The 25,889-nt window shown below is 51.7% G+C and overlaps 2 protein-coding genes across 3 annotated transcripts in view; one reads left to right on the forward strand and one right to left on the reverse strand.

The window, feature by feature from the left end:
- The window catches only part of LOC144264379 (dedicator of cytokinesis protein 2-like), a 336,931-nt gene that overhangs the window by 197,086 nt on the left and 113,956 nt on the right, over positions 1-25,889 (forward strand). The window lies entirely within an intron of this gene.
- LOC144264380 (uncharacterized) overlaps positions 4,616-25,889 on the reverse strand; it is a 35,162-nt gene continuing 13,888 nt past the window's right edge. The window contains exons 2-4 of one of the 2 annotated variants that reach the window (XM_077816135.1): positions 21,068-23,202; positions 11,733-11,807; positions 4,616-5,098 (exon numbers count right to left, since the gene is read on the reverse strand). In XM_077816135.1, the coding sequence (XP_077672261.1) occupies positions 4,903-5,098; positions 11,733-11,807; positions 21,068-22,725 (1,929 nt within the window). In that variant the 5' untranslated portion in view covers positions 22,726-23,202 and the 3' untranslated portion in view covers positions 4,616-4,902. The remainder of the gene's footprint in view (positions 5,099-11,732; positions 11,808-21,067; positions 23,203-25,889) is intronic. The other variant, XM_077816136.1, reaches the window with a different exon arrangement.

Below are 25,889 nucleotides of genomic sequence, written 5' to 3' on the forward strand. Positions count from 1 at the left end.
GTCTGGGGAAACTGGAATAACAGGGAGTTAGTGCACGGCAGCTTAGCCCAAGGGGGACTGCCCAGACTGCAAACCGCTGGGTCTACGCTCTGTGTCCTGCTGACAGTGACGCTCTTGCGGCAGCGGGAAGTCAGTGGGGATGACTGTAAACCAATAGTGTAGAGGAGCAATGGCGGCTGAAGCTCAGCTCGCCTCTCAGTGGAGGGGCCTGCTGGGATCTGAGGACAGTGTTGTCCTCCCGTTCTTGGTTCTCACTGACAAGTGCTGCTGGAGGCAGCGAATCTGGAGTGACGGGCATGGCAGAGTGGTGCTGTGAGGCTCACTGAGCCTCTGGCTCTGCTACGTTCTCTGTTTGGAGTCTGCCTGAGGATCTCTCCAGCAGGTCGCTCTGCTCAGGTCTGTGCATGTTCAGGCTGCTGGCAGCTCCTTGGCGGGATGTTTGGATAGACATGCCCAGGACTCTGTGCTGCTGTTACACTGATCCCTGTGAGTTAGCACCTTAATTCCGGGAGCTACTGTAGCAAGTAGTAAGACACCTGCTCAGAGAGTTACTAGTTCAGTCTGACCCCATGGTTCAAGGAGTGAACAAGGCTCTGCTCTTTAATGGTTTTTGTTTGATCCTGAGATGGGTTTCAAGCGTATATTTTGAGATATCCCCCTCTTCAGCGAGCCTCTCACAATTGGCAGGCTCAGACTCCCTTCACTAGAATCACTTCACTGCTGCAGTGTGGATGGGCTGTTTTCCTGGCATAATCTGTGCAGTTTCTCAGGAGAGCTCTCATTGGCTTGCCTGACACAATGGGTGAGGAAGCTCTTCCAGCTCCAGATCACCAGCACTGTCTCTTGCTCATCCTTAAGTGGCTTTGCTTGCTAAATAGATTGCGGATTCAGTCCTACATGCTCCTCTCTGACCTTGGGGGTAATGGCCTTATGGACAGTTGCTTAGCTAAGCTATTCTGTATCCAGTTCTGCCCTCAGGCATTGTGTCAGTGTTGTAAATGAGGCAGACGGGGTGTGGCCCAGCTGGTCATAGCATCTCCTTTCATACCCTTCTCTCCAGCGCTTTTGCGGAGGGGGAGAGATTATAGCTCTGAACCTGACGGTCTGTGACAAGGACCTTTAGAGTGTGGGATCCAAGCGAGTGAAGGAGGCTTGGTGGGGATCCGGTAGGATTTGAGCTCACTAGCATTACGTTTTTTGTTACCCTTGCTTTTGGGTGGTGTATTTTGGCATCCTAGGGAAGTGAGGGCAGAAAGGAGCGGTAATGGAGCTACATGCATAATTTATAATAGTAGTAATGAGGAACACTGGATGAGGTAGTTAGAGACCAGTTTCAGTACAAAGAGAATCTAACCCTTTGACCTGATCCCAGACATCTCCACTTGAATCTTTGCCAAGACCTGAACCATCTGAGTTTCAGAAATGCTGTCTGGTAGCTGTTTTGGCCTGACTTATCAGCTATATGCTGCCTCTGTACTCCCTGGCTCCACGCAGAGGTGCAGGGCTGCTTCATGACTGGCTGTTCCTAGGGGGTGAGCAACAGTCAACATCTTCCCAGAGCCTGTTGTTGCAAGTGCGATTTCCAGCTCTGTTGTGTGTACTCCAGGGGTTTGGAAGCTTCTTATGAGCACAGAGCCAAACTGACCCATAGTCCTTGTCAGCGTCATTGAACCTGTGTGTAATGGGAAGCAGATGGGGGCATGAGGGAAAGAAGCCCAGGGACAGCTCTGTGATCACTTTCTGCCCCCTTCCCTCAGAGCCCTAGCTCCCCATGCCATGAGGGAACATCTGTTTGCACTGTCCCCCAGCAGCCCCTGGCTCTGTTCTCTGGTACACCCGAGTGTCTCTGTTTCCCATGCTGGCCTGTCCGGTGACCCCAGCCACACGGGTACACCTCTCAGAGCCCCCATCCCACCCCCCTTAGGAAATGCCTATCCTCACCCAGGTATCTGACCTGCTCATCCAGAGCACAACAGAATAATCATTTGGCTAGGGATGTTGCCTCCTTGTGAAGCCTCTGTTGGCTGTAGGGGATTGTGAAACTGCACAAGCTAAAAGCTTCACTGATTTAGATGCCAAAGCCAGGGACCTGCCATCCTGTCCTGGTGCCCAATACATCCCAGGTGAACGATCTGACCAAGGCCCACAAGCACCCTGAACATAGGCACCCATGGGACCCTCTCAGCAGCTGCGTAACGGGGAGGGGGATACAAGGTACCGAGAACCTCTCAGCTGTGACCTGGTCATCTGCTTCTAAGGAAAAACTGCTAATGGATGCTCACAAAGCCTGCAGGCCAAAGGAAGCTCTTGCCTTCCGGAGTGCTGGGACTTATGAACCATGCAGCTGGAGTTTCCTGGCTACTTAACCCCACACCAGAGATCTAAGCTTCCCCTCATCCGTGCCACACAGGGTGAGAAGGGCAAAAATGGTTCCATCCAAAATAAATAGGGTTCCTGGTGGGTTAAGGTCATATGGCGAGACATATGTTGTAGTTCAGGGCAGACGGACGTGGGTTAAGGGCAGAAGGCTCAGGGTGGGTTAGTGTTATATCAATTCCAGCAGACCCATGCAAATTCTCTGCTGAGCTCCTTAGTCTGTTTCAGATGGGTGTAACCTGGAGCTTGCATGGATCCCAGTCTCTTCTTGACTGGGTTTGTGATCCTTCCCTCACAGGAATTGTCCAGGCTTGGGGTTGGGGTTGACAGTGAACAGTGCATTGGCCATAGCAAGTCTCAGACACCTGAAATGCTGAGACTTCAAATGTTCTGATGAAGTGAGCTGTAGCTCACGAAAGCTCATGCTCAAATAAACTGGTTAGTCTCTAAGGTGCCACAAGTACTCCTTTTCTTTTTGCGAATACAGACTAACACGGCTGTTACTCTGAAACCTTCAATGAGATAAATTCTGTCTTTGCTGCTGGAGCCAAGTGTCCCCCTACAGGAGACCAGCAGCTGCCATTGACTTCAATGGGTATTGAATTCTGAGGCCTTCTTGGGGCCCAGCCTCCCTTCCAGCCCGTTGTCATGCACAGACAGTATCATTCAGAGGCCTTTGTGCTGCTCTCAGCCTCATGGGATTTCTGTAGAGCCCTCTCTTTTCCCACTCTCCTAGCCTTTGTGCAGCTCCAGGTTGGCTTTTCTGAGTACGGCAACATCTTGCTGACGTTGTGTGGAGCATTAGGGAGTGTTTTCTGTGCCGTGCTCAGCATGCTGATGTCGCCCACTGGCTGCTTCCAGCCCTCTTTGATCTGGGACCCTCATTAAACTGACATTGCATTTCTCCTCTCATGGGCAGCCTTGAAAAAGCTGGAATATTTGAGCTGCTAATTGCTTTCTTGTAATTAGTCAGTGAATCCTGCAGCCAGGGAGCCCTCAACTTCCTTCCCTGCGAGCCAGCTGCATGTGGGACGGAGAGTATAACTTCTAGGTTTGGCTTCCCCTCCCCATCCGGACTCAATACCACAGTGCTTCTGATTAGAGGTAGCAGGTCACAAGTGATCAGAACTGGTGGTGTGAAATGAGTTGGGCTGGTCTCAGCTATGCCCACAGCAGGCAGGTGCGCACATCCCCACTGGTACTATCTGCCCTTTCATTAGCAGGCTCTGCAGAATTCTGAGGAATGTAAAGTGCGTGAATGAGTCTCAGATTTCTGAACAGGTGAGAACCCAGGGCTCATTCACTGGCACTTGCCTACGTACCAGCTTCCTCCAGTTTCCAGTGTTGGCCTTTCTCCCAATAGCTGCATCCCCCTGCCAACCGACTGATCCAGGAAACTCAAAGGTCAGGTTCCCCCATGCGTAACCTGTCCCCTTTGAGTATCAAGATCTTGCGATGCGCACATAGCATGGAGAAAGCTTCACACTGTGCTGTATTTGGCGAGGCTCTTTGTGCCTTCAGGTCCTGACGGCAGTGGTTGCGAATCAGCAGGAGCTGCAGCTCTCTGATAATCCCTGCAACTCGTGATTTCAGAAATCAAGGCTATAAGAAGGTGCTCTCAACCCAGAATGCAGAGGACTTAGTTACCCTGTCACCTGGACAGCAAGCCAGACTGGGGTGGGACACTTGATGACCATTGGGGTGAAGGGGAATGGTGCTATGCTGAGGAGAACTTGTAACACAGGCCCCCAACTTTTCTGTGTGTAAAACACAATTGCAGGGCCTCTCATTAGGCAGCTGAAACAGTCGCCACTGAACTCTGAGCCTGGAAGTGACAAACCTCCAGGTACTTTTGATACACTGAAGTGATTGAAAGGCAGCTGCTGGCTGTTCTGTGGGGAGCCATGCCGTAGAAATGCGCTTTTCATTACACAGGGAAAGGGGAGATGTAGCCTGATGTCAGAGCTACAGAGATTGGAAATGCTGGGGGTGCCTGCCCCTGGAGATCAGAGATGGAGGCAGGGGTGTTAACCAGCCGTTCAGCTACACTGAAGGGAGCCCTAGTGTAGACAAAACTCCAGCAGCTTTCAGCATGTTTACCATGATGGCAGTGACACCCTGGGTGCATGCAGGGAGTGTTATCTCCATGCCTTCTTTGTTAATTGCACCCCCAAATACTCCAAACAGCAGGAGCCAATCACTGCCTTTTTAAGAACAAAAACTTGCTGGCAAGAGCCTGTGTAGTGAAAATAGCGTCTCCCTAGAGTTTATTGATTTCTCATTAAGTGCAGTGGTGTTCCGCCTCCTGCCCGTTATTTACACAGGGGCCTTAGCATGTCAAACAGGGGAGAGGTAAGAATACAAAAGCTGGTGCTACCCAAACCCTAGACTCAGAGAGAGGGAGAGAAAGGAACAGAGTGCTTGGTGTGTCAGCAATAGAACGTCTCTTTGGCAGTGGGGACCTCACGCATGTCCTCTTGCCTTGGTGATGTGGCCTTTGCATCCCCCCTCAGGCAGCACCATGGGTCACAGGAACCAGAAACATTTGCGCCTGGATTTTTTGGAGTCCAGTTTTGCAGGCAGCTTCGGTATCGGGGACAGCTCTTGCCAAGTCGGTGTGGTGGCCCGGGCTATCGTGGGGGAGCTTTGCCTTGACTCACTCTCAATGCTGCTCAGCACCCTCTGGAAGCGGCCTTCCTGCTGCCGAAAATCATGTTCGACACTGTGGAAGACACAGAACAAAGAAGAAAATATTAAGAAACATTTCATACAATAGGTTTCAGAGCAGCAGCCGTGTTAGTCTGTATCCGCAAAAAGAACAGGAGGACTTGTGGCACCCTTAGAGATGAACCAATTTATTTGAGCATAAGCTTTCGTGAGCTGCAGCTCACTTCGTCGGATGCATCCGACGAAGTGAGCTGTAGCTCACGAAAGCTTATGTTCAAATAAATTGGTTCGTCTCTAAGGTGCCACAAGTCCTCCTTTTCCTATTTCATACAATAATAATTCAAGGACAATCAGTCGTGGAGTCCTCTTTCCACAAGCTACCCCTGCCCTGCCCTGCCCTGCCAGGATCCACCTTGCCAGGGGAGTTTAGTGTCCATGCCCCTTCAGGCCTCAGTCTCAGCTGAGACTGTTAACAAGCTGGGCTGGGGGCTTTTATGATGTGGACACCTGCACTGGCCTGAGACATCAACACATTTCCCACCAGCTGCTGAGCTGATGTCAGATGGGAATGATTTCAGCCCCATGGAACACTAATGAGCTTACATGAGAGTAACAGTCAGCAGTCTGTCCTCAAAGATCCTGACGTACATTAACTAATTAAGTCATTTATAGAACAACTTTTCTCCCACTGGGTCCCAAAGTGCTTCAGAAACTTTTCTGACTGTCCAGACTATCCCCAAGGATCACTCACCCACAACTCTGGGGTTAGCCACAGCAGCACGCACCAGAGCTAGAAAGCAACTCTAACCTTTGAGGGGATGCACAGTTATAACAGACAGTTATTCTATATGAATGTGTGATCAGGGTCCGTCGAACCACCACTCCACCCCAGCAAACCTTCGCCCATCAGCAAAGGCTTACCTGGGCCATGCACTGTGCCCAGGAAGCTGTACTCCCTCGCTCAATCTAAAAGGAAAGCACCAGAGCATGGATCTAGACTGTTCTCAGTGGTAGCGGATGACAGAACGAGGAGTAATGGTCTCAAGTTGCAGTGGGGGAGGTTTAGGTTGGATATTAGGAAAAACGTTTTCACTAGGAGAGTGGTGGAAGAAGGCTTCAGTGCTGAGCCTGAGCCCCTTTCAGCCTATCATATCTTCCAGCCCGTCTCAGAAACAAGGCCCTCTCACAGTCAAACATGGCTCCACCAGCCCTCTCGCTAAACACCTGTTTACAACAAGGGAGCTCGAGTGAGGCAGAAAAATCAGAGAAATTAGGCATGTAAAAGGGAGCATCTACTCACTGCTTTGGTAGGTGCTGGGGACTGAGGTAACATGGTGCCTCCCCTCCTCATATCACCCTGGCTGGGGAAGCAGGAATGCGGGCTTTTAGGCAGTAGACCTCTGCCTAACATCCCTTCTGTACTCCAGGGCAGGATGGAAACTTGCCACAGTGAGAGAAGCCAGGTCCCTGCCCTGCTCCTTTGGGGAGTCAAATAAGAATGGAGCGAGAAGGAATTCTTCCTCTGGCCTTATGGCCCCTGGGGCAGCACATTCCTGGTGTCACTAGGCCCCGATGTAAAGAAGGCTGCGAGAGCGGTGTGTAAAGGGTTAATGTATGTCCTAATGATTGAAGGGAGGTTTGCACACCCCATGCTCTGGCTGATCCACCCCAAAAGCTGCCCCCGGATGCTCTTCCCCTTAAGGAATTGAATCTTGCTGTCTCACAGCGGATCAGAGCCATTGTTCTATCTACAGGCAATGGAAGAATGGCTGCTGTTAGCAGGAGACCTGCATTCTGTTCCCCCATGTGACTGTGGGGAAGGCATTCTCTCTCTGGGCCTCAAGGAGCGTTAGCCCTGTTCCTGTGCGTGTCTTTTCTACGTGACTGTGAGCTCTGCAGGGCAGGGGCAATCTGTGCTGCGCCTAGCACCGTGGGACCTTGATCTAAGTGATGCCAATAATAACAGAAAAGGAGTACTTGTGGCACCTTAGAGACTAACCAATTTATTTGAGCATGCGCTTTCGAGCTTATGTTCAAATAAATTGGTTAGTCTCTAAGGTGCCACAAGTCCTCCTTTTCTTTTTGCGAATACAGACTAACACGGCTGTTACTCTGAAACCTGTCCATAATAACAGAATGAGCCTTTCCCACTGTACGCCAGGGGCTTGAGGAACGGAGCTCTGTAGTGGCCAGAGGGAATGCCCGTCTCCCTCAGTTGCAGTAGGAGCACTGACTTGTTGGCAGAGCCGGCAGGGACTCCACCATTAACCCTCAGCTATTGCACTGATCTCCACTTACCCAGCCTGCACCTTACCCTGATGTCTCCTCTGTACAGTCTCAGTCGCCCAACGTTCCTTGCAACAGAACCAGACTCTCAGCGTCTGGAAAAGGTCACAGGGTCCAGGCATGACGCTGTTTTAGTGTCTGTTGCCTTGTGCCTGTATGGGTCCTGCTAGAGCACTTTGTTCATCATGTGGGTGGCAGCTAAGCCCAGAGGGAGTCCACAGTCAGAGACAACAGTTATACAATCCACCTCCCTCAGCTGTGACATCTCTCCCAGTCACAGTGCCCACGGAGACAGACCAGTCAATCCCCGTTAGCACTGAAATCCCCCACTAGCGATACAGGAGGAATTTGCTGTCAGCTCTGGTGTAAGCAAGCACAGAGCAAGAGATGCACAACAAGGCACCTCCAAAGAGAGACATGCACACTGCAGCAGGGAGAGACGCCCGCCCACAGCTGTGGAGGAGACAGAGTCCTGTATGCAAAGAGAGGTGGGGGCAGAGGCATACACACAGGCAGAGATGCACCCACATGAGCACACAGCATTGCTCAGAGACCCACCCATCAGAGTGCCATTCAGCCTTTAGTGACACAAACCGAATAAGCATCATTAATGATCAAATGAGCACATGCACAGAGAGAGCAGGGTGCACAGACGTGGAAAGAACCTTGGCCACACACACAGGGACACCCAGCCTGACATACACAGTGAACAGCTGAGAGTACCCCCCCTCCCACAGGGTAATGGGGACAGTGTCCCCCAGCCCTCCCTCACTCACAGACCAAGTAGCAGCTGTCCCATTCCCTTCCCTCCCCCTTCCGCTTGCTCAGGGCTTTGTGGCTTCTTTGCCATGGACTGATTTGGACCTGGGGAAAGAGGGAGACGGGGACAGGCACTCCCTTGCCCCCAGGCACAGAGGACTAAGAGCTGGGCCCCTGGGATCCCACACTCCACCTGCTAGGAGCCATTACCCAAGGAGGAGGCATGTCTGGAGGGGCGGGGGGAGTGCCTGCCATAGCAGAGAAGCAGCACAGGCTGATGGGGCTCTGCTGTAGGTGACAGTTTGCAAGGGGCTGTCACTCCTCATGCAGAGCTTTCACATGACATTCACCAACAGTCTCACTTTCCAGCAAAGGCTCTTTAGCTCAGTCAGATGGGAGGGGCACAGAGTGCTGGCCAGTGAAAGGGGAAAGAGGCTTAGGGAGCTCCCCAAACAGACATGCAGCTCCACTGGCACCCCTCGATCTCACACCTCAGAGCCCCCCTATTCCAGCCATGGGCTCCCCTCACGCACAGGACATAGATTTTAAAGCCAGCAGGAACTATCATAATCAACCAGTCTGACCTGCATAACACAGGCCAGAGCAGTTCATTGAGCTGGAGCATATCCTGTAGCAAGAGAGCCATCGAATCTTGATTTAAAGACTCCAAGCAAGAGAGAATCCACCATATCCCTGGCTAAGTTGTTCCAGTTACCCTCACGTAAACGTGTGCCTTAGTGTACTTTGAATTTTTCTCGCTTCCAAGCATTCCAGCCACTGGATTTCCCATGCCTGCTGACTCGGACTCCTGGGGCTTGGGCTGCAGGGCTGTTTTAATTGCAATGTTTCAGTTTCCTATCTGAATTTGTCTAGCTTCAACTTCCAGACACTGGATCATATTTACCTTTGTCTGCTAGACAGAAGAGCCTGTTAGCAAATATTTGATCCCACTGTAGCTCTGCCGATGCTCCTCAATCTCAGCCCATAGCCTTACCCCTGCTGTGTCAGGCCTTGCCTCGCCCTGCACAGCTCCCCGGGCACAAAGGCACTGGAGTATGTGCACTAAGTGTGCACCCATCCTGTGTGCCTGGCCCACTTTGAGACGTAGAGCATGGTTTATATTGTGCAGCAAACAAAGCTGAACATGAGCTTTTGACACGGTCTCCCACAGTATTCTTGCCAGCAAGTTGAAGTATGGGCTGGATGAATGGATAATAAGGTGGATAGAAAGCTGGCTAAATTGTCCGGCTCAACGGGTAGTGATCAATGGCTCCATGTCTAGTTGGCAGCCGGTATCAAGCGGAGTGCCCCAAGGGTCGGGTCTGGGGCCGATTTTCTTTAATATCTTCATAAATGATCTGAAGGATGGTGTGGATTGCACCCTCAGCAAGTTTGCAGATGACACTAAACTGGGAGGAGAGGTAGATACGCTGGAGGGTAGGGATAGGATACAGAGGGCCCTAGACAAATTAGAGGATTGGGCCAAAAGAAATCTGATGAAGTTCAACAAGGACAAGTGCAGAGTCCTGCTCGCTTACAGACAGCCCCCCAACCTGAAGCAAATACTCACCAGCAACTACACACCACAGAAACACTAACCCAGGAACCAATCCCCGTAGCAAACCTCATTCCCTACTCTGTCCCCATATCTACTCTAGCGACACCATCAGAGACCCAACCACATCAGCCACATTAGAGGCTCATTCACCTGCATGTCTACTACTGTTATATATGCCATCATGTGCCAGCAATGCCCCTCTGCCATGTACATTGGCCAAACTGGACAGTCCCTTCGTAAAAGAATAAATGGACACAAATCGGAGATCAGGAGTGGTAACCTACAAAAGCCAGTAGGAGAACACATCAATCATCCTGGACATTCTATAACAGATTTAAAAGTAGCTATACTTGACCAAAAAACCTTCAGAAACAGACTTCAAAGAGAAACAGCAGAACTAAAATTCATTTGCAAATTTAACACCATTAATTTGGGCTTGAATAGGGACTGGGAGTGGCTGGCTCATTACAAAAGCAGCTTTGCCTCTCCTGGAATTGACACCTCCTCATCTGTTATTGGGAGTGGACTACATCCACCCTGATCGAATTGGCCGTGTCTCACTGGTTCTCCACATGTGACATAACTCCCTTCCCTTCATGTGTTATTATATAATGCCTGCATCTGTAATTTTCACTCCATGCATCTGAAGAAGTGGTGTTTTACCCAGGAAAGCTTATGCCCAAATAAATCTGTTAGTCTTTAAGGTGCCACCAGACTCCTTGTTGTTTTTGTGGATACAGACTAACACGGCTACCCCCTGATACTTGCCACAGACTAGGGACTGAGTGGCTAGGCAGCAGTTCTGCAGAAAAGGACCTAGGGGTTACAGTGGACAAGAAGCTGGATATGAGTCAACAGTGTGCCCTTGTTGCCAAGAAGGCTAACAGCATTTTGGGCTGTATAAGTAGGAGCATTGCCAGCAGATCAAGGGACATGATTGTTCCCCTCTATTCGGCATTGGTGAGGCCTCATCTGGAGTACTGTGTCCAGCTTTGGGCCCCACACTACAAGAAGGATGTGGAAAAATTGGAAAACGTCCAGTGGAGGGCAACAAAAATGATTAGGGGCTGGAGCACATGACTTATGAGGAGAGGCCGAGGGAACTGGGATTGTTTAGTCTGCGGAAGAGAAGAATGAGGGGGGATTTGATAGCTGCTTTCAACTACCTGATAGGGGGTTCCAAAGAGGATGGAGCAAGACTGTTCTCAGTGGTAGCAGATGACAGAACAAGGAGTAATGGCCTCAAGTTGCAGTGGGAGAGGTTTAGGTTGGATATTAGGAAAAACTTTTTCACTAGGAGGGTGGTGAAGCGCTGGAATGCGTTACCTAGGGAGGTCGTGGAATCTCCTTCCTTTGAGGTTTTTAAGACCCAGCTTGACAAAGCCCTGGCTGGGATGATTTAGTTGGGGATTGGTCCTGCTTTGAGCAGGGGGTTGGACTAGATGACCTCCTGTGGTCCCTTCCAACCCTGACATTCTAGGATTCCCCAGTGACCCAGCTATGGCTGACAAGATTTCCTTGCACTGGACTCTTCCATCTGGGTGCATCAGGCCTGCAATGACCTTCCTGGGATACATCAGCACCTCTGTCCTTCACCCATGTCTCACACAGGGAGGAGCTTGCAGGCCAGGACTCCCCGGGGCATAGGGGCCTGTTGAGGAACCGTTATGTTGTGTCTGTTTGCACATTGCTCCTCAGCCCCTACTTTCATAGGCGCTGACTCTGTGGGTGCTCCGGGGCTGGAGCACGCACAGGGAAAAAATGGTGGATGCTAAGCACCCACCGGCAGCCCCCCTATCAGCTTCCCTTACCCTCCCTGTGCTTCCTGTCTGCCGGTAGCTCTGCAGATCAGCGCCTCCTCCTCTCTCCCCGTGCCTCCCGCCTGCTGCGATCAGCGGTTTTGTGGTGTGCAGGAGGCTGGGAGGGAGGGGGGAGGAGCAAGGATGTGGCATGTTTGGGGGAGGGATGGAACTGGGCAGGAAGAGGCGGGGCAGGAGTGGGGCCTTGGGGGAAGGGGTGGAGTGGAGGAGGGGCCTGGGGCAGAGACAGGGGTCAAGCACACTGGGGTTGGCGAGGTGGCTCTTACCTGTAGATGATGCAGGCGCAGTCCCGGCAGGTCCCACAGTTGGCGATATCCTGCCCTGTCCGGTATGAGTGTCTCCTACAACAGAGCAGAAACCCCATGAGCAAGGAGCCCTGGGGTTGCTGTTCCCAGTGTCTCTCAGACCCCTCCCTGTAAGAGCTCCCCAGGGGTCTGTGACATCACTCCATTGCCATAGGTAGGACAGTGATGTCAGTGAGGCAACGCAGCGGGAGCCAATGGGCCAGGGTGATCAGAAAACGTCCTGGAGAACTGCAACTGGCAAGAAAGAGAGAAGGGGCATGGAGAGCATCGTGAGGGAGTGGCTAAGGAAGAGGGGCTGAGCATCCGGACCACAGACAGCAGAGTTGTGGGTGGGGTGGCAGCACCACTCACAGCTTTTGGAGAGGAGGGCAGGGAAGCTTCCAGGATCTTGGCTATGGGAGAGGAAGGCTGGGTTCTAGGTCTCCTCTAGGAGTCCTGGGTTCCACCTCTCATTCTCCCAGGGAACCCTGCATGCCACTGCTTTCTCCTCAGCACAATAGAGACAGTGGCTCTGACCCGTCTCTGGGAGGTAATGCCATCATGAGCAGAGGGTTAGGATGAGCTCACTGCCTGGCCACTGATACTAGATGGTTTGCATAGATTCCCCAGGCCAGAAGGGACCATTGTGATCATCTAGTCTGACCCCGCGTACAGCACAGGCCAGAGACCGGCCCCACAATAACTCCCATAGCAGAGCTTTTAGAAAAACAGCCAATCTTGACTGAGAGATTGCCAGTGATGGAGAATCCATCTCGACCCTCAGTAAATTGTTCCGAAGGTTAATTACTCTCACTGGTAAAAGTTTCCACCTTATTTCCAGCCTGAATTTGTCTGTGTTCAGCCATTGGATCGGGTTATACATTTCTCTGCTGGACTGAGGAGCCCCTTATTAAATATTTGTTCCCCATGTGATATTTATAGAGTCCCTGCTCCCAGGATAGAGTCCCCCATCCTGTAAGTGTGGCTACGTTCTTTGTTGCTAGATGTACACATTCTCATACAGCCATATTAGAATGCATATTTTTTATTCACATCCAGGTTGTCAAGGGATCTAGCTCGCTCTCTAGCAGTGACCTGTCCTCTTCACTATTTACCACTCCCCCCATTTTTGTATCATTTAATTTTCAGTGCAGGGCCAAGCTGGGTTGGGACCCTTCCCAGCCTTTCCCTGACTCAGAACGGACTTTGTGCTTCTCACAAGATTGCAGATCAGGGTAGTAGGAGCAGTAGAAGGCCTGATCCCCCTGCCATGTGCCAGCCCTACATGATCACCCTGCTGGAGCTCCTCCTCATGGCAGCTTAGCAGAGAATTCGGTGGCCCTTTGCACGCTGAGCTCTCTGGGAAGGCTGTGGCCTCTAGAAAGCCTGGGGTGGATCCTACCCCAAACACCACACACTTTGTACCTGTGCCCTGCATAGCTGACAGTGTGAGAAGCGTGGAGACAGAGCCCCTTGTTGGTATAATGTAGCGTTTGTGGGATGAGGAAACCATTAGAAGGATCAAGCTGGATGGACAGATAAAGACAGCCAGCCTGGGTCAGCCCCATGACCCATCTAGCCCAGTCTCCCATGTCTGACAGGGGCCAGGACCATTTGTCTCTGCGGAAGGTGTAAGAAACCTTGCAGTAGGCAGAAGTGGGCTCATCTGCTCCAGCTGAGATCTCATCCAGCCCACGAGGTGATAAGTCCTGCCTCAGGGCTGGAGCCAGTCCTTTTCAGGACTTGCTTCTGAGCATCAACTATTCACACACACGAGTACATTCCTCTGTTCTCCACGCAGATGCCCAGCCCCTCTTTAAATCTTGATAAGATCTTGACCCTAACACCATCCTGTGGCAGAGAGTTCCAAAAAATAATTACACTGTGTGTGAAAGTATTTCCTTTGATCGGTTTGAATTTCCCACATTCAGTTTCATTGACTGTCCGTGTGCTGTGAACCAGGGAGAACAGGAGCTCCTGCTTCCACCACCCATCTCCAGCCCATTCAGTACTTTATAGACCAGTCTCCTCTAATGCATCTCCTCTCTAAGGGAACAATACCAGGCTGGTCAGACCCTCATGGGAGAATTTCTCCAAGACTCAAATCATTCTTGTCGCTCCTTCATCTCTGAGCCCCCACTAATTCCGCAGTACACCAGGTGAGGTGAGATGGCCAGTACGGCACACAGTATCCAGATTCATGTTAAATGCCAAAAGGCTAGCAGTGATCGCATGACTAATATAGTGAACATCAGTGTAAATGGGATAGGACCTGAGGCTAAAATAGGGAGAGAACAAGTTAAGAATTGCTTAGACAAGTTAAATGTTTTCAAGTCGGCAGGGTCTGGGGAAATACATCCTAGAATATTTAAGGAACTGGCTGAAGAGATCTCTGAGCCATTAGCAATTATCTTTGAGAACTCATGGAGGACAGGAGAGATCCCAGAGGACTGGAAAAGGGCAAATATAGTACTTGTCTATAAAAAGGGGAATAAGGACAACCCAGAGAATTATAGACCAGTCATCTTAAATTCAATGCCCATAAAGGTAATGGAGCAAATAATCAAACAATCAGTTTGTAAGCACCTCAAAGATAATAAGGTGATAAGTAACAGTCAAAATGGATTTGTCAAGAACAAGTCATGTCAAACCAAGAAGCCTTGTGGACGAGGGGAAGCAGTATATGGGATATATCTCAACTTTACAAAGGCTTTTGATTGTTTATGAGAAGATCATGTGAGACTAACTAGAGACATAGATCTTAGACAAACCAACAATAAGGTGGGTACACAAAAGGTTGGAAAACCGTTCCTGGAGAGTAGTTATCAGTGGTTCACTGTCAAGTTGGAATGGCATACTGAGTAGGGTTCCATAGGGATATGTTCTGGGTCTGATTCTAGTCAATATCTTGATCAATGATTTGGACAATGGCATGGAGACCACGCTTATCAAGTCTGGGGATGGTGATACCAAGCTGGGAGGGGTTGGAGGATAAGATTAGAATTCAAAATGATCCGGACAAACTGGAGAAATGGTCACAAATAGATAGGATTAAATTCAATCAGGACAAATGCAAAGTACTCCACTTAGGAAGGAACAATCAATTGCACAAATACAAAATAGGCAGTGACTGCCTAGGAAGATTTCAGCGCTGTAAAGTAGCAGTGTAGACAGTGCCCCAGCACTGGGAGCCACTCCCCACGGGGGTGGGTTTTTTACAGCGCTGGGAAAGCTCTCTCCTAGCGCTATGCCGCGACTACATAGCCATCTTACAGCAACATACCCTTAGAAAAAACTTCTCCTTATTTCTAGCCTGAATTGGTCTAGCTTCAGAATTCAGCCACTGATCTCATTCTGCCTTTGTCTGCTAGATTAACGAGCCCTCTGCTCCCCATGCAGGTAGTAACCAATTGTGATTACATCCCCTCTTATCCTTCTCTTGGATAAACTGCATAGATTGAGCTTCTTAAGCCTCTCACTATGAAGGCAGGTTTGTCAGACTTCGAATCATTGTAGCTCTTCTCTGGCTCCCTTCCAAATGTTAACATTCTTTTTGAAATGCAGACACCAGAACTGGCCAGGCTTCAGGCACATTGGTAGAGGTGGATGTTCTGGTATCCAGATAGAAGCAGACTCACACTATGTCCCCATGTCTGGCATAGAATCATAGAATATCAGGGTTGGAAGGGACCTCAGGAGGTCATCTAGTCCAACCCCCTGCTCAAAGCAGGACCAATCCCCAACTAAATCATCCCAGCCAGGGCCTTGTCAAGCCTGACCTTAAAAACTTCTAAGGAAGGACATTCCACCACCTCCCTAGGTAACGCATTCCAGTGTTTCACCACCCTCCTAGTGAAAAATTTTTTCCTAATATCCAACCTAAACCTCCCCCACTGCAACTTGAGACCATTACTCCTCGTTCTGTCATCTGCTACCACTGAGAACAATCTAGATCCATCCTCTTTGGAACCCGCTTTCAGGGAGTTGAAAGCAGGTATCAAATTCCCCCTCGTTCTTCTCTTCTGCAGACTAAACAATCCCAGTTCCCTCAGCCTCTCCTCACAACTCATGTGTTCCAGTCCCCTCATCATTTTTGTTGCCCTCCGCTGGACTCTTTCCAATTTTTCCACATCCTTCTTGTAGTATGGGGCCCAAAACTGGACACACTACTCCAGACGAGGCCTCACCAGCGTCAAATAGAGGGGAACGATCACGTCCCTCGATCTGCTGGCAATGCCCCTACTTATACAGCCCAAAATGCCATTGGCCTTCTTGGCAACAAGGGCACACTGTTGACTCATATCCAGCTTCTCGTCCACTGTAACCCCGAGGTCCTTTTCTGTAGAACTGCTGCCGAGCCATTTGGTCCCTAGTCTGTAGTGGTGCATTGGATTCTTCCGTCCTAAATGCAGGACTCTGCACTTGTCCTTGTTGAACCTCATCAGATTTCTTTTGGCCCAATCCTCCAATTTGTCTAGGTCCCTCTGTATGCTATCCCTACCCTCCAGCGTTTCTACCTCTCCTCCCAGTTTAGTGTCCTCTGCAAACTTGCTGAGGGTGCAATCCACACCATCCTCCAGATCACTAATGAAGATATTGATCAAAACCAGCCTGAGGACCGACCCTTGGGGCACTCCACTTGATACCGGCTGCCAATTAGACATGGAGCCATTGATCACTACACGTTGAGCCCGACGATGTAGCCAGCTTTCTATCCACCTCATCGTTCATTCATCCAGCCCATACTTCAACTTGCTGGCAAGAATACTGTGGGAGACTGTGTCAAAAGATTTGCTAAAGTCAAGGAACAAGTCAAGGCATGGGTCAGGGGCACTGGTGCTGCTCCCACGTCCCCATTCTCAGGAACAGCAGAATCAGTGAAATGAACAGACATGAATACTGAGTGCTTTGTTCGGAGAGACCTGACCGCACACAGCAGGGAGGCCTGGACCCCCAACTGGGGTGCCTTGGGGAGTCAGTCTGTGCTCTCACAGTTGCTGCATCTTCCTTTTTCTGGCGAGAGCAGTCCGAATTGCCTGCTGAGTCTTGTGGCCGTCTCTGCCAATCCACATTGTACAGGAAAGGGAAAGTGGCAGGATACACACATGCCCGAAACTTAGGGAAGACAAGGCATACTGAGCTGTAAACCAGGAGAACATGAGTTCTAATCCCAGCTCTTCCACTGGTGCAAATATTTTTTTGTCCTTCCCAACCACTAGTAACCCAGGGCTCACACCACCACCTTAGAAGAAGGCAGCTAGCATTTACCTGTTTTACAAATAACTAGGAGGTTCCAACAGGTCTCTACGGGTAGGCCTAGGACTAGAATCCATGTGCTTAATATGATAGACCCAAATCTCATCCACTTTGCCCTGCGGCCTTTCTGAAGCAATGTGCCAAATTATGTGCATGTGTAACCCCACTGATGCAATGAGGCTTGGTGTCACTCTCTGGTGGTACACCACATATGGAGGATTCTGAGGGTAGGTCTACACTGCAAAAAGAAACAAGCCACACCTGTGGCAGCAAATCTCAGTGCCCGGATCAACAAACTGGTGCTGGCAGGGCTCACGCTATGGGGCTAACAATAGCAGCTCAGACATTCAGGTTTTGGCTGGAGCCCAGGCTCTGAAACCCCGTGAAAGGGGGTGAGGCCCCAGAGCCAGGCTCCAGCCCAAGCCCAAATGTTTACACTGCTATTTTCAGGGCCACAGGCCAAGCCCGCATCAGTTGACCTGGGCTCTGAGACTCACTGTTGAGGAGGGGGTTTTGCAGTGTGAACATAACCTGAGTCTATTACTACTTCCATGTTAATGGAGCTGGCTGTGCTTTTAGAGCCAAGCCTTGAGTTCAGTCCTTGCAGACAGCTCAGCCTGAAGTGTTATGTTTGGCTGTGATATCTACAACCACTACATCATACTGTGTCCCCAGTGCTAAGAACAGAAACCAGTAACCCTGATACGCAGCATCCCACCACTAGCTCCCAAACAGTTGTGTGCTTGGGACAAAATGTGTCATGTCTTTCTCGATGGGCTGACCCACACACAGGATATTAGCAAGCTTTCCTCACCCCTCACTTCCCATAGCTGTGGAAGTCTGTGTGTGAATCTGCAACTCATGGGTTCAAACTCTGTTAATGACTCTCACAGTGTGAGGACTCTGCAATTAATATTGTTATCTTATATTGCAAACCATCCTACAGAGAGGTTGTCATAAATATAAAGGGAAGGGTAAGCACCTTTCTGTATACAGGGCTATAAAATCCATCCTGGCCAGAGGCAAAACCCTTTCACCTATAAAGGGTTAAGAAGCTAAGATAACCTCGCTGGCACCTGACCAAAATGACCAATGAGGAGACAAGATACTTTCAAATCTGGAGGTGGGGGAACAAAGGGTTCATCTGTCTGTGTGATGCTTTTGCCGGGAACAGATCAGGAATGCAGTCTTACAACTGTTAGTAAGTAATCTAGCTAGAAATGCTTTAAATTTCCTTCTGTTGAATGGCTGATAAAATAAGCTGTGCTGGATGGAATGTATATTCCTGGTTTTGTCTCTTAAGGTTTTGCCTAGAGGGATGCTCTATGTTTTTAATCTGATTACCCTGTAAGGTATTTACCACCCTGATTTTACAGAGGTGATTCTTTTACCTTTTCTTTAATTAAAATTCTTCTTCTAAGAACGAAAAGGAGTACTTGTGGCACCTTAGAGACTAACCAATTTATTTGAGCATAAGCTTTCGTGAGCTACACCTCACTTCATCGGATGCATACTGTAGAAAGTGTAGAAGATCTTTTTATATACACACAAAGCATGAAAATATACCTCCTCCCACCACACTCTCCTGCTGGTAATAGCTTATCTAAAGTGATCACTCTCCTTACAATGTGTATGATAATCAAGTTGGGCCATTTCCAGCACAAATCCAGGTTTTCCCCCCCACACACACACACACACAAACCCACTCTCCTGCTGGTAATAGCTTATCTAAAGTGACTACTCTCCTTACAATGTGTATGATAATCAAGGTGGGCCATTTCCAGCACAAATCCAGGGTTTAACAAGAACGTCTGGGGTGGGGGGTAGGAAAAAACAAGGGGAAATAGGTTACCTTGCATAATGACTTAGCCACTCCCAGTCTCTATTCAAGCCAAAGTTAATTGTATCCAATTTGCAAATGAATTCCAATTCAACAGTTTCTCGCTGGAGTCTGGATTTGAAGTTTTTTTGTTGTAATATAGCAACTTTCATGTCTGTAATCGCGTGACCAGAGAGATTGAAGTGTTCTCCGACTGGTTTATAAACGTTATAATTCTTGACATCTGATTTGTGTCCATTTATTCTTTTACGTAGAGACTGTCCAGTTTGACCAATGTACATGGCAGAGGGGCATTGCTGGCACATGATGGCATAGATCACATTGGTGGATGTGCAGGTGAACGAGCCTCTGATAGTGTGGCTGATGTTATTAGGCCCTGTGATGGTGTCCCCTGAATAGATATGTGGGCACAGTTGACAACGGGCTTTGCTGCAAGGATAGGTTCCTGGGTTAGTGGTTCTGTTGTGTGGTATGTGGTTGCTGGTGAGTATTTACTTCAGGTTGAGGGGCTGTCTGTAGGCAAGGACTGGCCGGTCTCCCAAGATTTGTGAGAGTGTTTGGTCATCCTTCAGGATAGGTTGTAGATACAATTGGATACAATTAACTTAGGCTTGAATAGAGACTGGGAGTGGCTAAGTCATTATGCAAGGTAACCTATTTCCCCTTGTTTTTTCCTACCCCCACCCCCCAAAAAACGTTCTTGTTAAACCCTGGATTTGTGCTGGAAATGGCCCAACTTGATTATCATACACATTGTAAGGAGAGTGGTCACTTTAGATAAGCTATTACCAGCAGGAGAGTGGGTTTGTGTGGGGGGGGGGGGGGGAGGTGAGAAAACCTGGATTTGTGCTGGAAATGGCCCAACTTGATTATCATACACATTGTAAGGAGAGTGATCACTTTAGATAAGCTATTACCAGCAGGAGAGTGGGGTGGGAGGAGGTATTTTTTCATGCTTTGTGTGTATATAAAAAGATCTTCTACACTTTCCACAGTATGCATCTGATGAAGTGAGCTGTAGCTCACGAAAGCTTATGCTCAAATAAATTGGTTAGTCTCTAAGGTACCACAAGTACTCCTTTTCTTTTTGCGAATACAGACTAACACGGCTGTTACTCTGAAACCTGTCTTCTAGGAACCTGATTGATTTTCCATTGTTCTTAAGATCCAAGGGTTTGGGTCTGTGTTCACCTGTACAAATTAGTGATGATTCTTATCAAGCCTTCCCGAGGAAAGGGGGTGTAGAGCTTGGCGGGATATTTTGGGGAAAGACGTCTCCAAGTGGGCTCTTTCTCTGTTCTTTGTTTAAAATGCTTGGTGGTGGCAGCATACAGTTCAAGGACAAGGCAAAGTTTGTACATTGGGGAAGTTTTAACCTAAGCTGGTAAGAATAAGCTTAGGGGGTCTTGCATGCAGGTCCCCACATCTGTACCGTAGAGTTCAGAGTGGGTAAGGAACCTTGACAGAGGTAAATTTGGATGGTGTGTTAATATTTGTTTTACTGGTGTAGTTTTAGGGTTTGTATTTTGTTTAATGGGAACTGTCCCTCTAAGAAGGTAGGACATTTAATTGTGCAGTGGGTTTGCTAGCAACTGAGCGCACTGGTGGGAGGCATTGCCTGTGTATGCAGAGAGGAGAAGACGCTGCCTGTGTGAGCTGCAGAAAAGTCTGCACTTGAACTGATCTTTCCAGACAGCAGCCTCACTTGCCAAGGGGTAGCAATAGTATGTACGGGGCCTGGCTGCTTCAGGATAGTGCTAATGAGCTCCGGAGCCTTTCTCCTGGAGGGCACCGGTTTGAATCCTACCTGGCTCAGGAGGGACTGACAGCAGTTCCCATCTAAGGGACGTCTGGTGGCCCCTGTCTGAGAGGAGTTTGTGAATCTCAGCTCCCATGACACACACTCATCCCTGTGCTTTACCCTGGCTGGCAGACTGGACTACCCGTGACGTGTAGGGGAAGGGGGAGGGCAGGTGTGTGTTGCCATGGGGAGGGCTGAGAGCAGGCAAGTGTGGGGCTGGTGCATCATGGAAAGGTGGGGGTCAGCGGGCTGGCATTTTGTCAGTGCTGTTTGGACAGTAGTTCCCTGGAGTCGTGTTATCCTTTCCTGACCTGACACCTCATTTGATCGAGCCAAACCTATGGTGGTGAGTCCGTGCACCTTGTCTTCCCCCACAGCATTGCACCCTCCCTGGCAGCCCACCTGCACCCTGCTGCTCACCCATCCCGCTGGGCCTCCTTCTTCTCCAGGTCCTGGATGACATCCAGCAGCACCTTGATGGTTTGTTGGCTGGTCTCCAGCACCCCTTCCAGCGACTGCAGCTGTGACTGTAGGTCCCCCATTTGCCCGGGTCCCACGCTCACATGTCCCCGAGATGTTAGGAAATGCTCATCCCCCTTGGACAAACCCACTTGCCCTTTGGCTGCAGCCACCAATTGCAGAAGGTCCTGAACCTGGTGCAGAGTCTCCAGCTGCTCGGCCGTCAGACAGGGCTCGCCCAGCGGCTCGTTGCTCCAGGGGGCCCCAGGAGTCCGGGTGAATTGCTGTGTCCTTGGGGGGTGCCCCTGGCTGGATGTGGAGATCAGTTGCTGAGGCTCCTCCAAGTTCATGAGGCCACACTCAGTCTGGATGGCCTTTAGCCGGCTGCAGACACTGGGCCTTGCAGCCACAGGTTGGGACTGTCCACTGCTGGGAGCCTGGTGGCTGAGGGTGGCTGGTGTCTTCTTCAGCATGGTGGCTGTAGAACTGGGCTGGTTTGGTGGTGGCAGGACTGTGCTGGGGCTGTGGTTTGAAGGGAGGCAGCGGGGGCTGCCCCAGGACGAGCTGTGGCGTTGTTGCAGGGCAGCGGCGGGGTCTCCTTGGGAGGGACACTGAGCTGGTTGGCCGAGCCCATGGCTGCCGGTCATGCAGTTATGAGCAGGCTGGCATGGCAGGTCCTGCTCAGACTGGCTCCTGCTCCAAGGCCGTGGCTCTGCAGGTGGCCCAGGCTGTCCACATGGCACAGAGGGAGGGCGCAGGGGCCACGGAGCAGGGGCACCGTGGCTATCCTTAGGGCTCCCACAGTTCCTGGTGTATGCAGGGGGCTGGGAGGAGCAGAGGCTGGGGCTGGGCACTGGGGGGCAGCCCTTTTGCTGGGAGGTATAGTTGGCAGCGGTACACCTGATGGTCCCTGGATAAGGTGGGCAAGGAGCCCTGGGCGGTGGAGTCAGCCCGTGGCACAAAGTGGCATGTGGAGCGGGGCCTGGCTGCCCCTCTCTGCTGGTGTGCTGGGCGAGAGGGGAGACAGGGAGGTGGTTGTGTGCGGAAAGGCTGGTGAGGGTGCACTGGGGGAGATCCCTGCTGGCTCTGGCAGAGGCGGGTGCCCTGGCTGGGCTCCTGCAGCCTGTCTGGCTCTTGCTGGGCTCCCAGGCGGTCGCCAGCACCTCCTCCTGGGCGAAGTCGCAGGTGCTCTTGCTGCGGACGCGGGAGGCTGGGCATTGCTGCTGGAGGCGGGGGGACGTCTGGATGGCCGTGCTCAGACACACCTTGCTGGGCACAGGCAGCGTCAGTGAGTGCGGCTTGGCCTGGTGCCAGCTCCACTGGGCGTCCGAGACATAGTTTGCCACCAGCTCCGGGGAGTCCCGGGGGGGCGTAGAGGCACATGGGGTGTTGGTGTCGGGTGTGGCTGCTGGCTCCTGGGGGGGGCTCACCTCCTCCCCAGGGTTACCGTCTACCAGGTCCTTGAAGCGTACCTGCTGGGTGCGGCTGCGTCGGCGCTTGAGGCGGGTCTCGATGTCGGGCGAGTCGCGGTTGAGCAGCACCGAGCGTACTGTCATGGCTTTCTCCTGGCTGCCCTCACTGCTCCGAGCCAGGCAGGGGCTGGTCTCCTTACTGACCATCTCGTGCCGCCCCGCCCTCAGGCCCGAGGCTCCACGCCCATGCTCCTCCGTCCTGCTGCTTGGGAAGCTGCAGTACACGCGCTGCAACCTGGCAGAGGGAGCATCTCCTCCGCCTGTCAGAGCTGCGGCAGGAGACCCGTGCTAAGGGCTGCCCATGGCTTGGGCAGGGGGGCAGCTGGTTTCATCCTCTGCTGCCTGTGGGTCTCGCTGATGGACTGGCGACCAGGAGGAAAGCTGAAGAGGAGATGCAGCATTGAGGCTTCTTGGCATGCTGTCCTGGCCGTCCTGCCTCTGTCCTTTGCCCCTAAAGCTTCCGACAAAGTGCCCCAGCATAGCTGGCCCTGAGCCTGGTCTGGGGCACCAGGAGTCCATTCTCCTGGCTGCTTTTCCTTCTTAGTCACCCCCAGGGTTGGCCCCCCTGGGGGCAGGATGGCAGCAGGTCCAGGCCCAGCTCATGGCCCCTACGCTCCCTTGGACCTGCAGAGACAGAGAGAGACTGTGTGAGCATGGAGCCAGCACAGGAGCTGCAGCACGTCACCGTCTCCTCTCACGTTCCCTCCCAAGGGCAGCAAAGTTTCTAGCACACATGGCTGTCTCCGCACAGAGTTGCTGGCCCCTTTCGAGCCCTCCCTCTCAGCTCAGGCAAGATCACAAACCCAGAGAGACAGGTTCTGATCTCCCGCGCTGCCTCTTCAGCAAAAGGGGAAAAGGAAGCCCCTGTAGCATAAACACAGTACAAGTTCACAGCTCAATTCAAGCAGAAGAAACTGTTAAAAATAGCTCTGCCACAGTGGGGCTAAGTGCACCGAGCTCGGTGCAGGGCAGACAGGCTGTGCCAGGGAGCCAGCTCCACGCAGGGCAGTGACAGGCCGGGGTCCTGGGTGCAGGGAGCCAGCTTACACCAAACATGGCAAATGGGCCAGTGAGAGAATGTGCATCAGCCCTGAGCCAGCAGCCTTCCTGCTGCTCCACGGAGGGCACTGCTGGCAGTTCAGCAGGAGTCCAAGGGCTGCATCTGTTCCCATTTCGAATACAAAGAGGCAACCTGTGGGAACTACAAGTCCCTGCATGTTGCTGTTCTGAGTGGAAAGTGTCCAGCCCTTGCTCTTCCACTCAAGGGCACCCTCCCCCCCATCAATTCTGCTGATTCCCCTCAGTCTCAACCTGCTGCTCCCTCTCCCCATTCCAACCCTTGGCTCCCCCACACAAAGCAAGGCTGATGGTCCTCAATCCTGAACTTCAGTCCCCCCGCTACTCCAGGCCCGGGCACTCCGCCTGCAGCCGCCCCTCATTCCCCCTGGTTACTCCAGGCCCGGGCGCTCCACCTGCAGCCACCCCTCATTCCCCCCGGCTACTCCAGACCCGGGCGCTCTGCCTGCAGCCGCCCTTTATTCCCCCCACTACTCTAGGTGTGGGTGCCCGGGACAGTCCATAAAGCAATCTCATCTGGAGGAGCAGGGACTTTTCCAAATCAGCTGCGTTGGGATTTTACTCAGAGACCCCCGCCTGCCACCTGGAGGCTCTAGGTTTGCCGTGCATTGTATCTAAATGACATGGCACAGAACCCTTCCCCTTCCCTCCCTTCAGGCACTGCAGTTGAGTTAGGCCCCTATCGCTCCTCGTGTCAGAGGCAATTGGAGTCACTGGCCACTGCAGGGCCCTCGGTTCTATTTCTGTAAGCAATGGTAGATACAGCTACTAGCCCAGCCCAGGGCAGGAGAGTGCCCTAAGGTCTGTTTCATAATGCTGCACCCACTCGCACACATGCTTCCCAGCGTGGGCTCCGACACGTCTTCCCTGCCACATCAGCTCTGCAGTGAGCACACACGCCCATTCCCACTACCCCGACTGCGTGAGAGGCACGCACACCCGCACTCCACCGCCCCTTGATCCCAAATCACACTCAGGCATACATCTCCTGCTGCACCCTATACCAACTCCAGTCATTTCCGCTCTCCTTCCATTCCTGCCTCCCGTCTGCCCCAGCTGGGTTTCCCCACTCCCTCCTGCATGCAGCACAGCACAGCACATGCTCAGCAGCCTTGCTTGAGTTGCCCCCTGCCACCCTCCAGGCAGCTCAGGGGATGTGGAAGAGTCTAACAGCTCATTTCAGAGAAGAACTCACGGAGAGGAACTGCTTTGGAGCTGCAGGGACAGTTAGAGCCACTAACACGCCGGGAGCAATGCTCCTTGGCCTTGCAATTTAAGCTGTGTTTACACTGCCACTTTCAGCGTTAAAACTTTAGTCGTTCAGGGGTGTGAAAAAACACCCCCTGAGCGAGAAACGTTTTAGCACTGAAAAGCACCAGTATAGACAGCTACGTCCGCTCTTTCGGGGTGGTTATTTTCTATCTCCAAGAGAGCTCTCCCCGGGCTATAAAGCATGACTACACTGCCCACGTCACCACAGCCGCGCTGTGACATGGGCAGTGTAGACATACACAAAGTGTCCCGGATGTCCAAGGTCTGTGAATATCCAGAGGTACCTGCTGAGTGGGCGAGGAGCAGAGCAACTCCAAAACCCCCCCGCGCCCCACACCCCTCCCTCCGCACCCTTCCAGTGCTGCTGCCTTGCTCCCTACAGTGTGTGTGCAAGGCTGGGCCTGGTATAGAAGGGAACACCCCCTGCAGCCCGCATTCAGGCCCTGCTCCCTAGAGCACGCCCTGTCCTGCCCCCCACAGTGCCTCATTCTGGGAACTCTGCACAGCCGGCATTGCTGCGGCCACATCCCTTGCAGCTCCTTCTTGCTGTAACCAAGCTGACGACTCAGCAGAGTGGCCAAGAGTTAGCAGGTGCTGAGAACAAGCAAAGTCCCAGCTGCTGAGTGAGCTGGATTCCCGACCCCTCCCGCAGCGAGCAGCAAGCTGCACAGCTCAGAGCTTAGCAAAACCAAACCAGAGCTGGGAGGGAGCTGCCTGATCCCTCCCGCCTTGGGGCATCCCCTTCTGGAGTGGTGGAGGGTGGTGCCCACAACCAGCCTGCCACCCAGTGCCTGATGCTGCAGCTTTCTGCTCAGCATTCTGCTCAACGCGCCACCCAGCCAGACGCCCAGTCGCAGGGCAATTTCCTTCCTGCTCTTGGAGCCGTGCCCAGACGTAGGGAGATGCTTGTAAGGCAGAACGAAATGAAGACACAATAGATGGGACACCTAGTTAGTATGGAC

This window comes from Eretmochelys imbricata, chromosome 4 (assembly GCF_965152235.1).
Source record: "Eretmochelys imbricata isolate rEreImb1 chromosome 4, rEreImb1.hap1, whole genome shotgun sequence".
Classification (NCBI taxonomy): domain Eukaryota; kingdom Metazoa; phylum Chordata; order Testudines; family Cheloniidae; genus Eretmochelys; species Eretmochelys imbricata.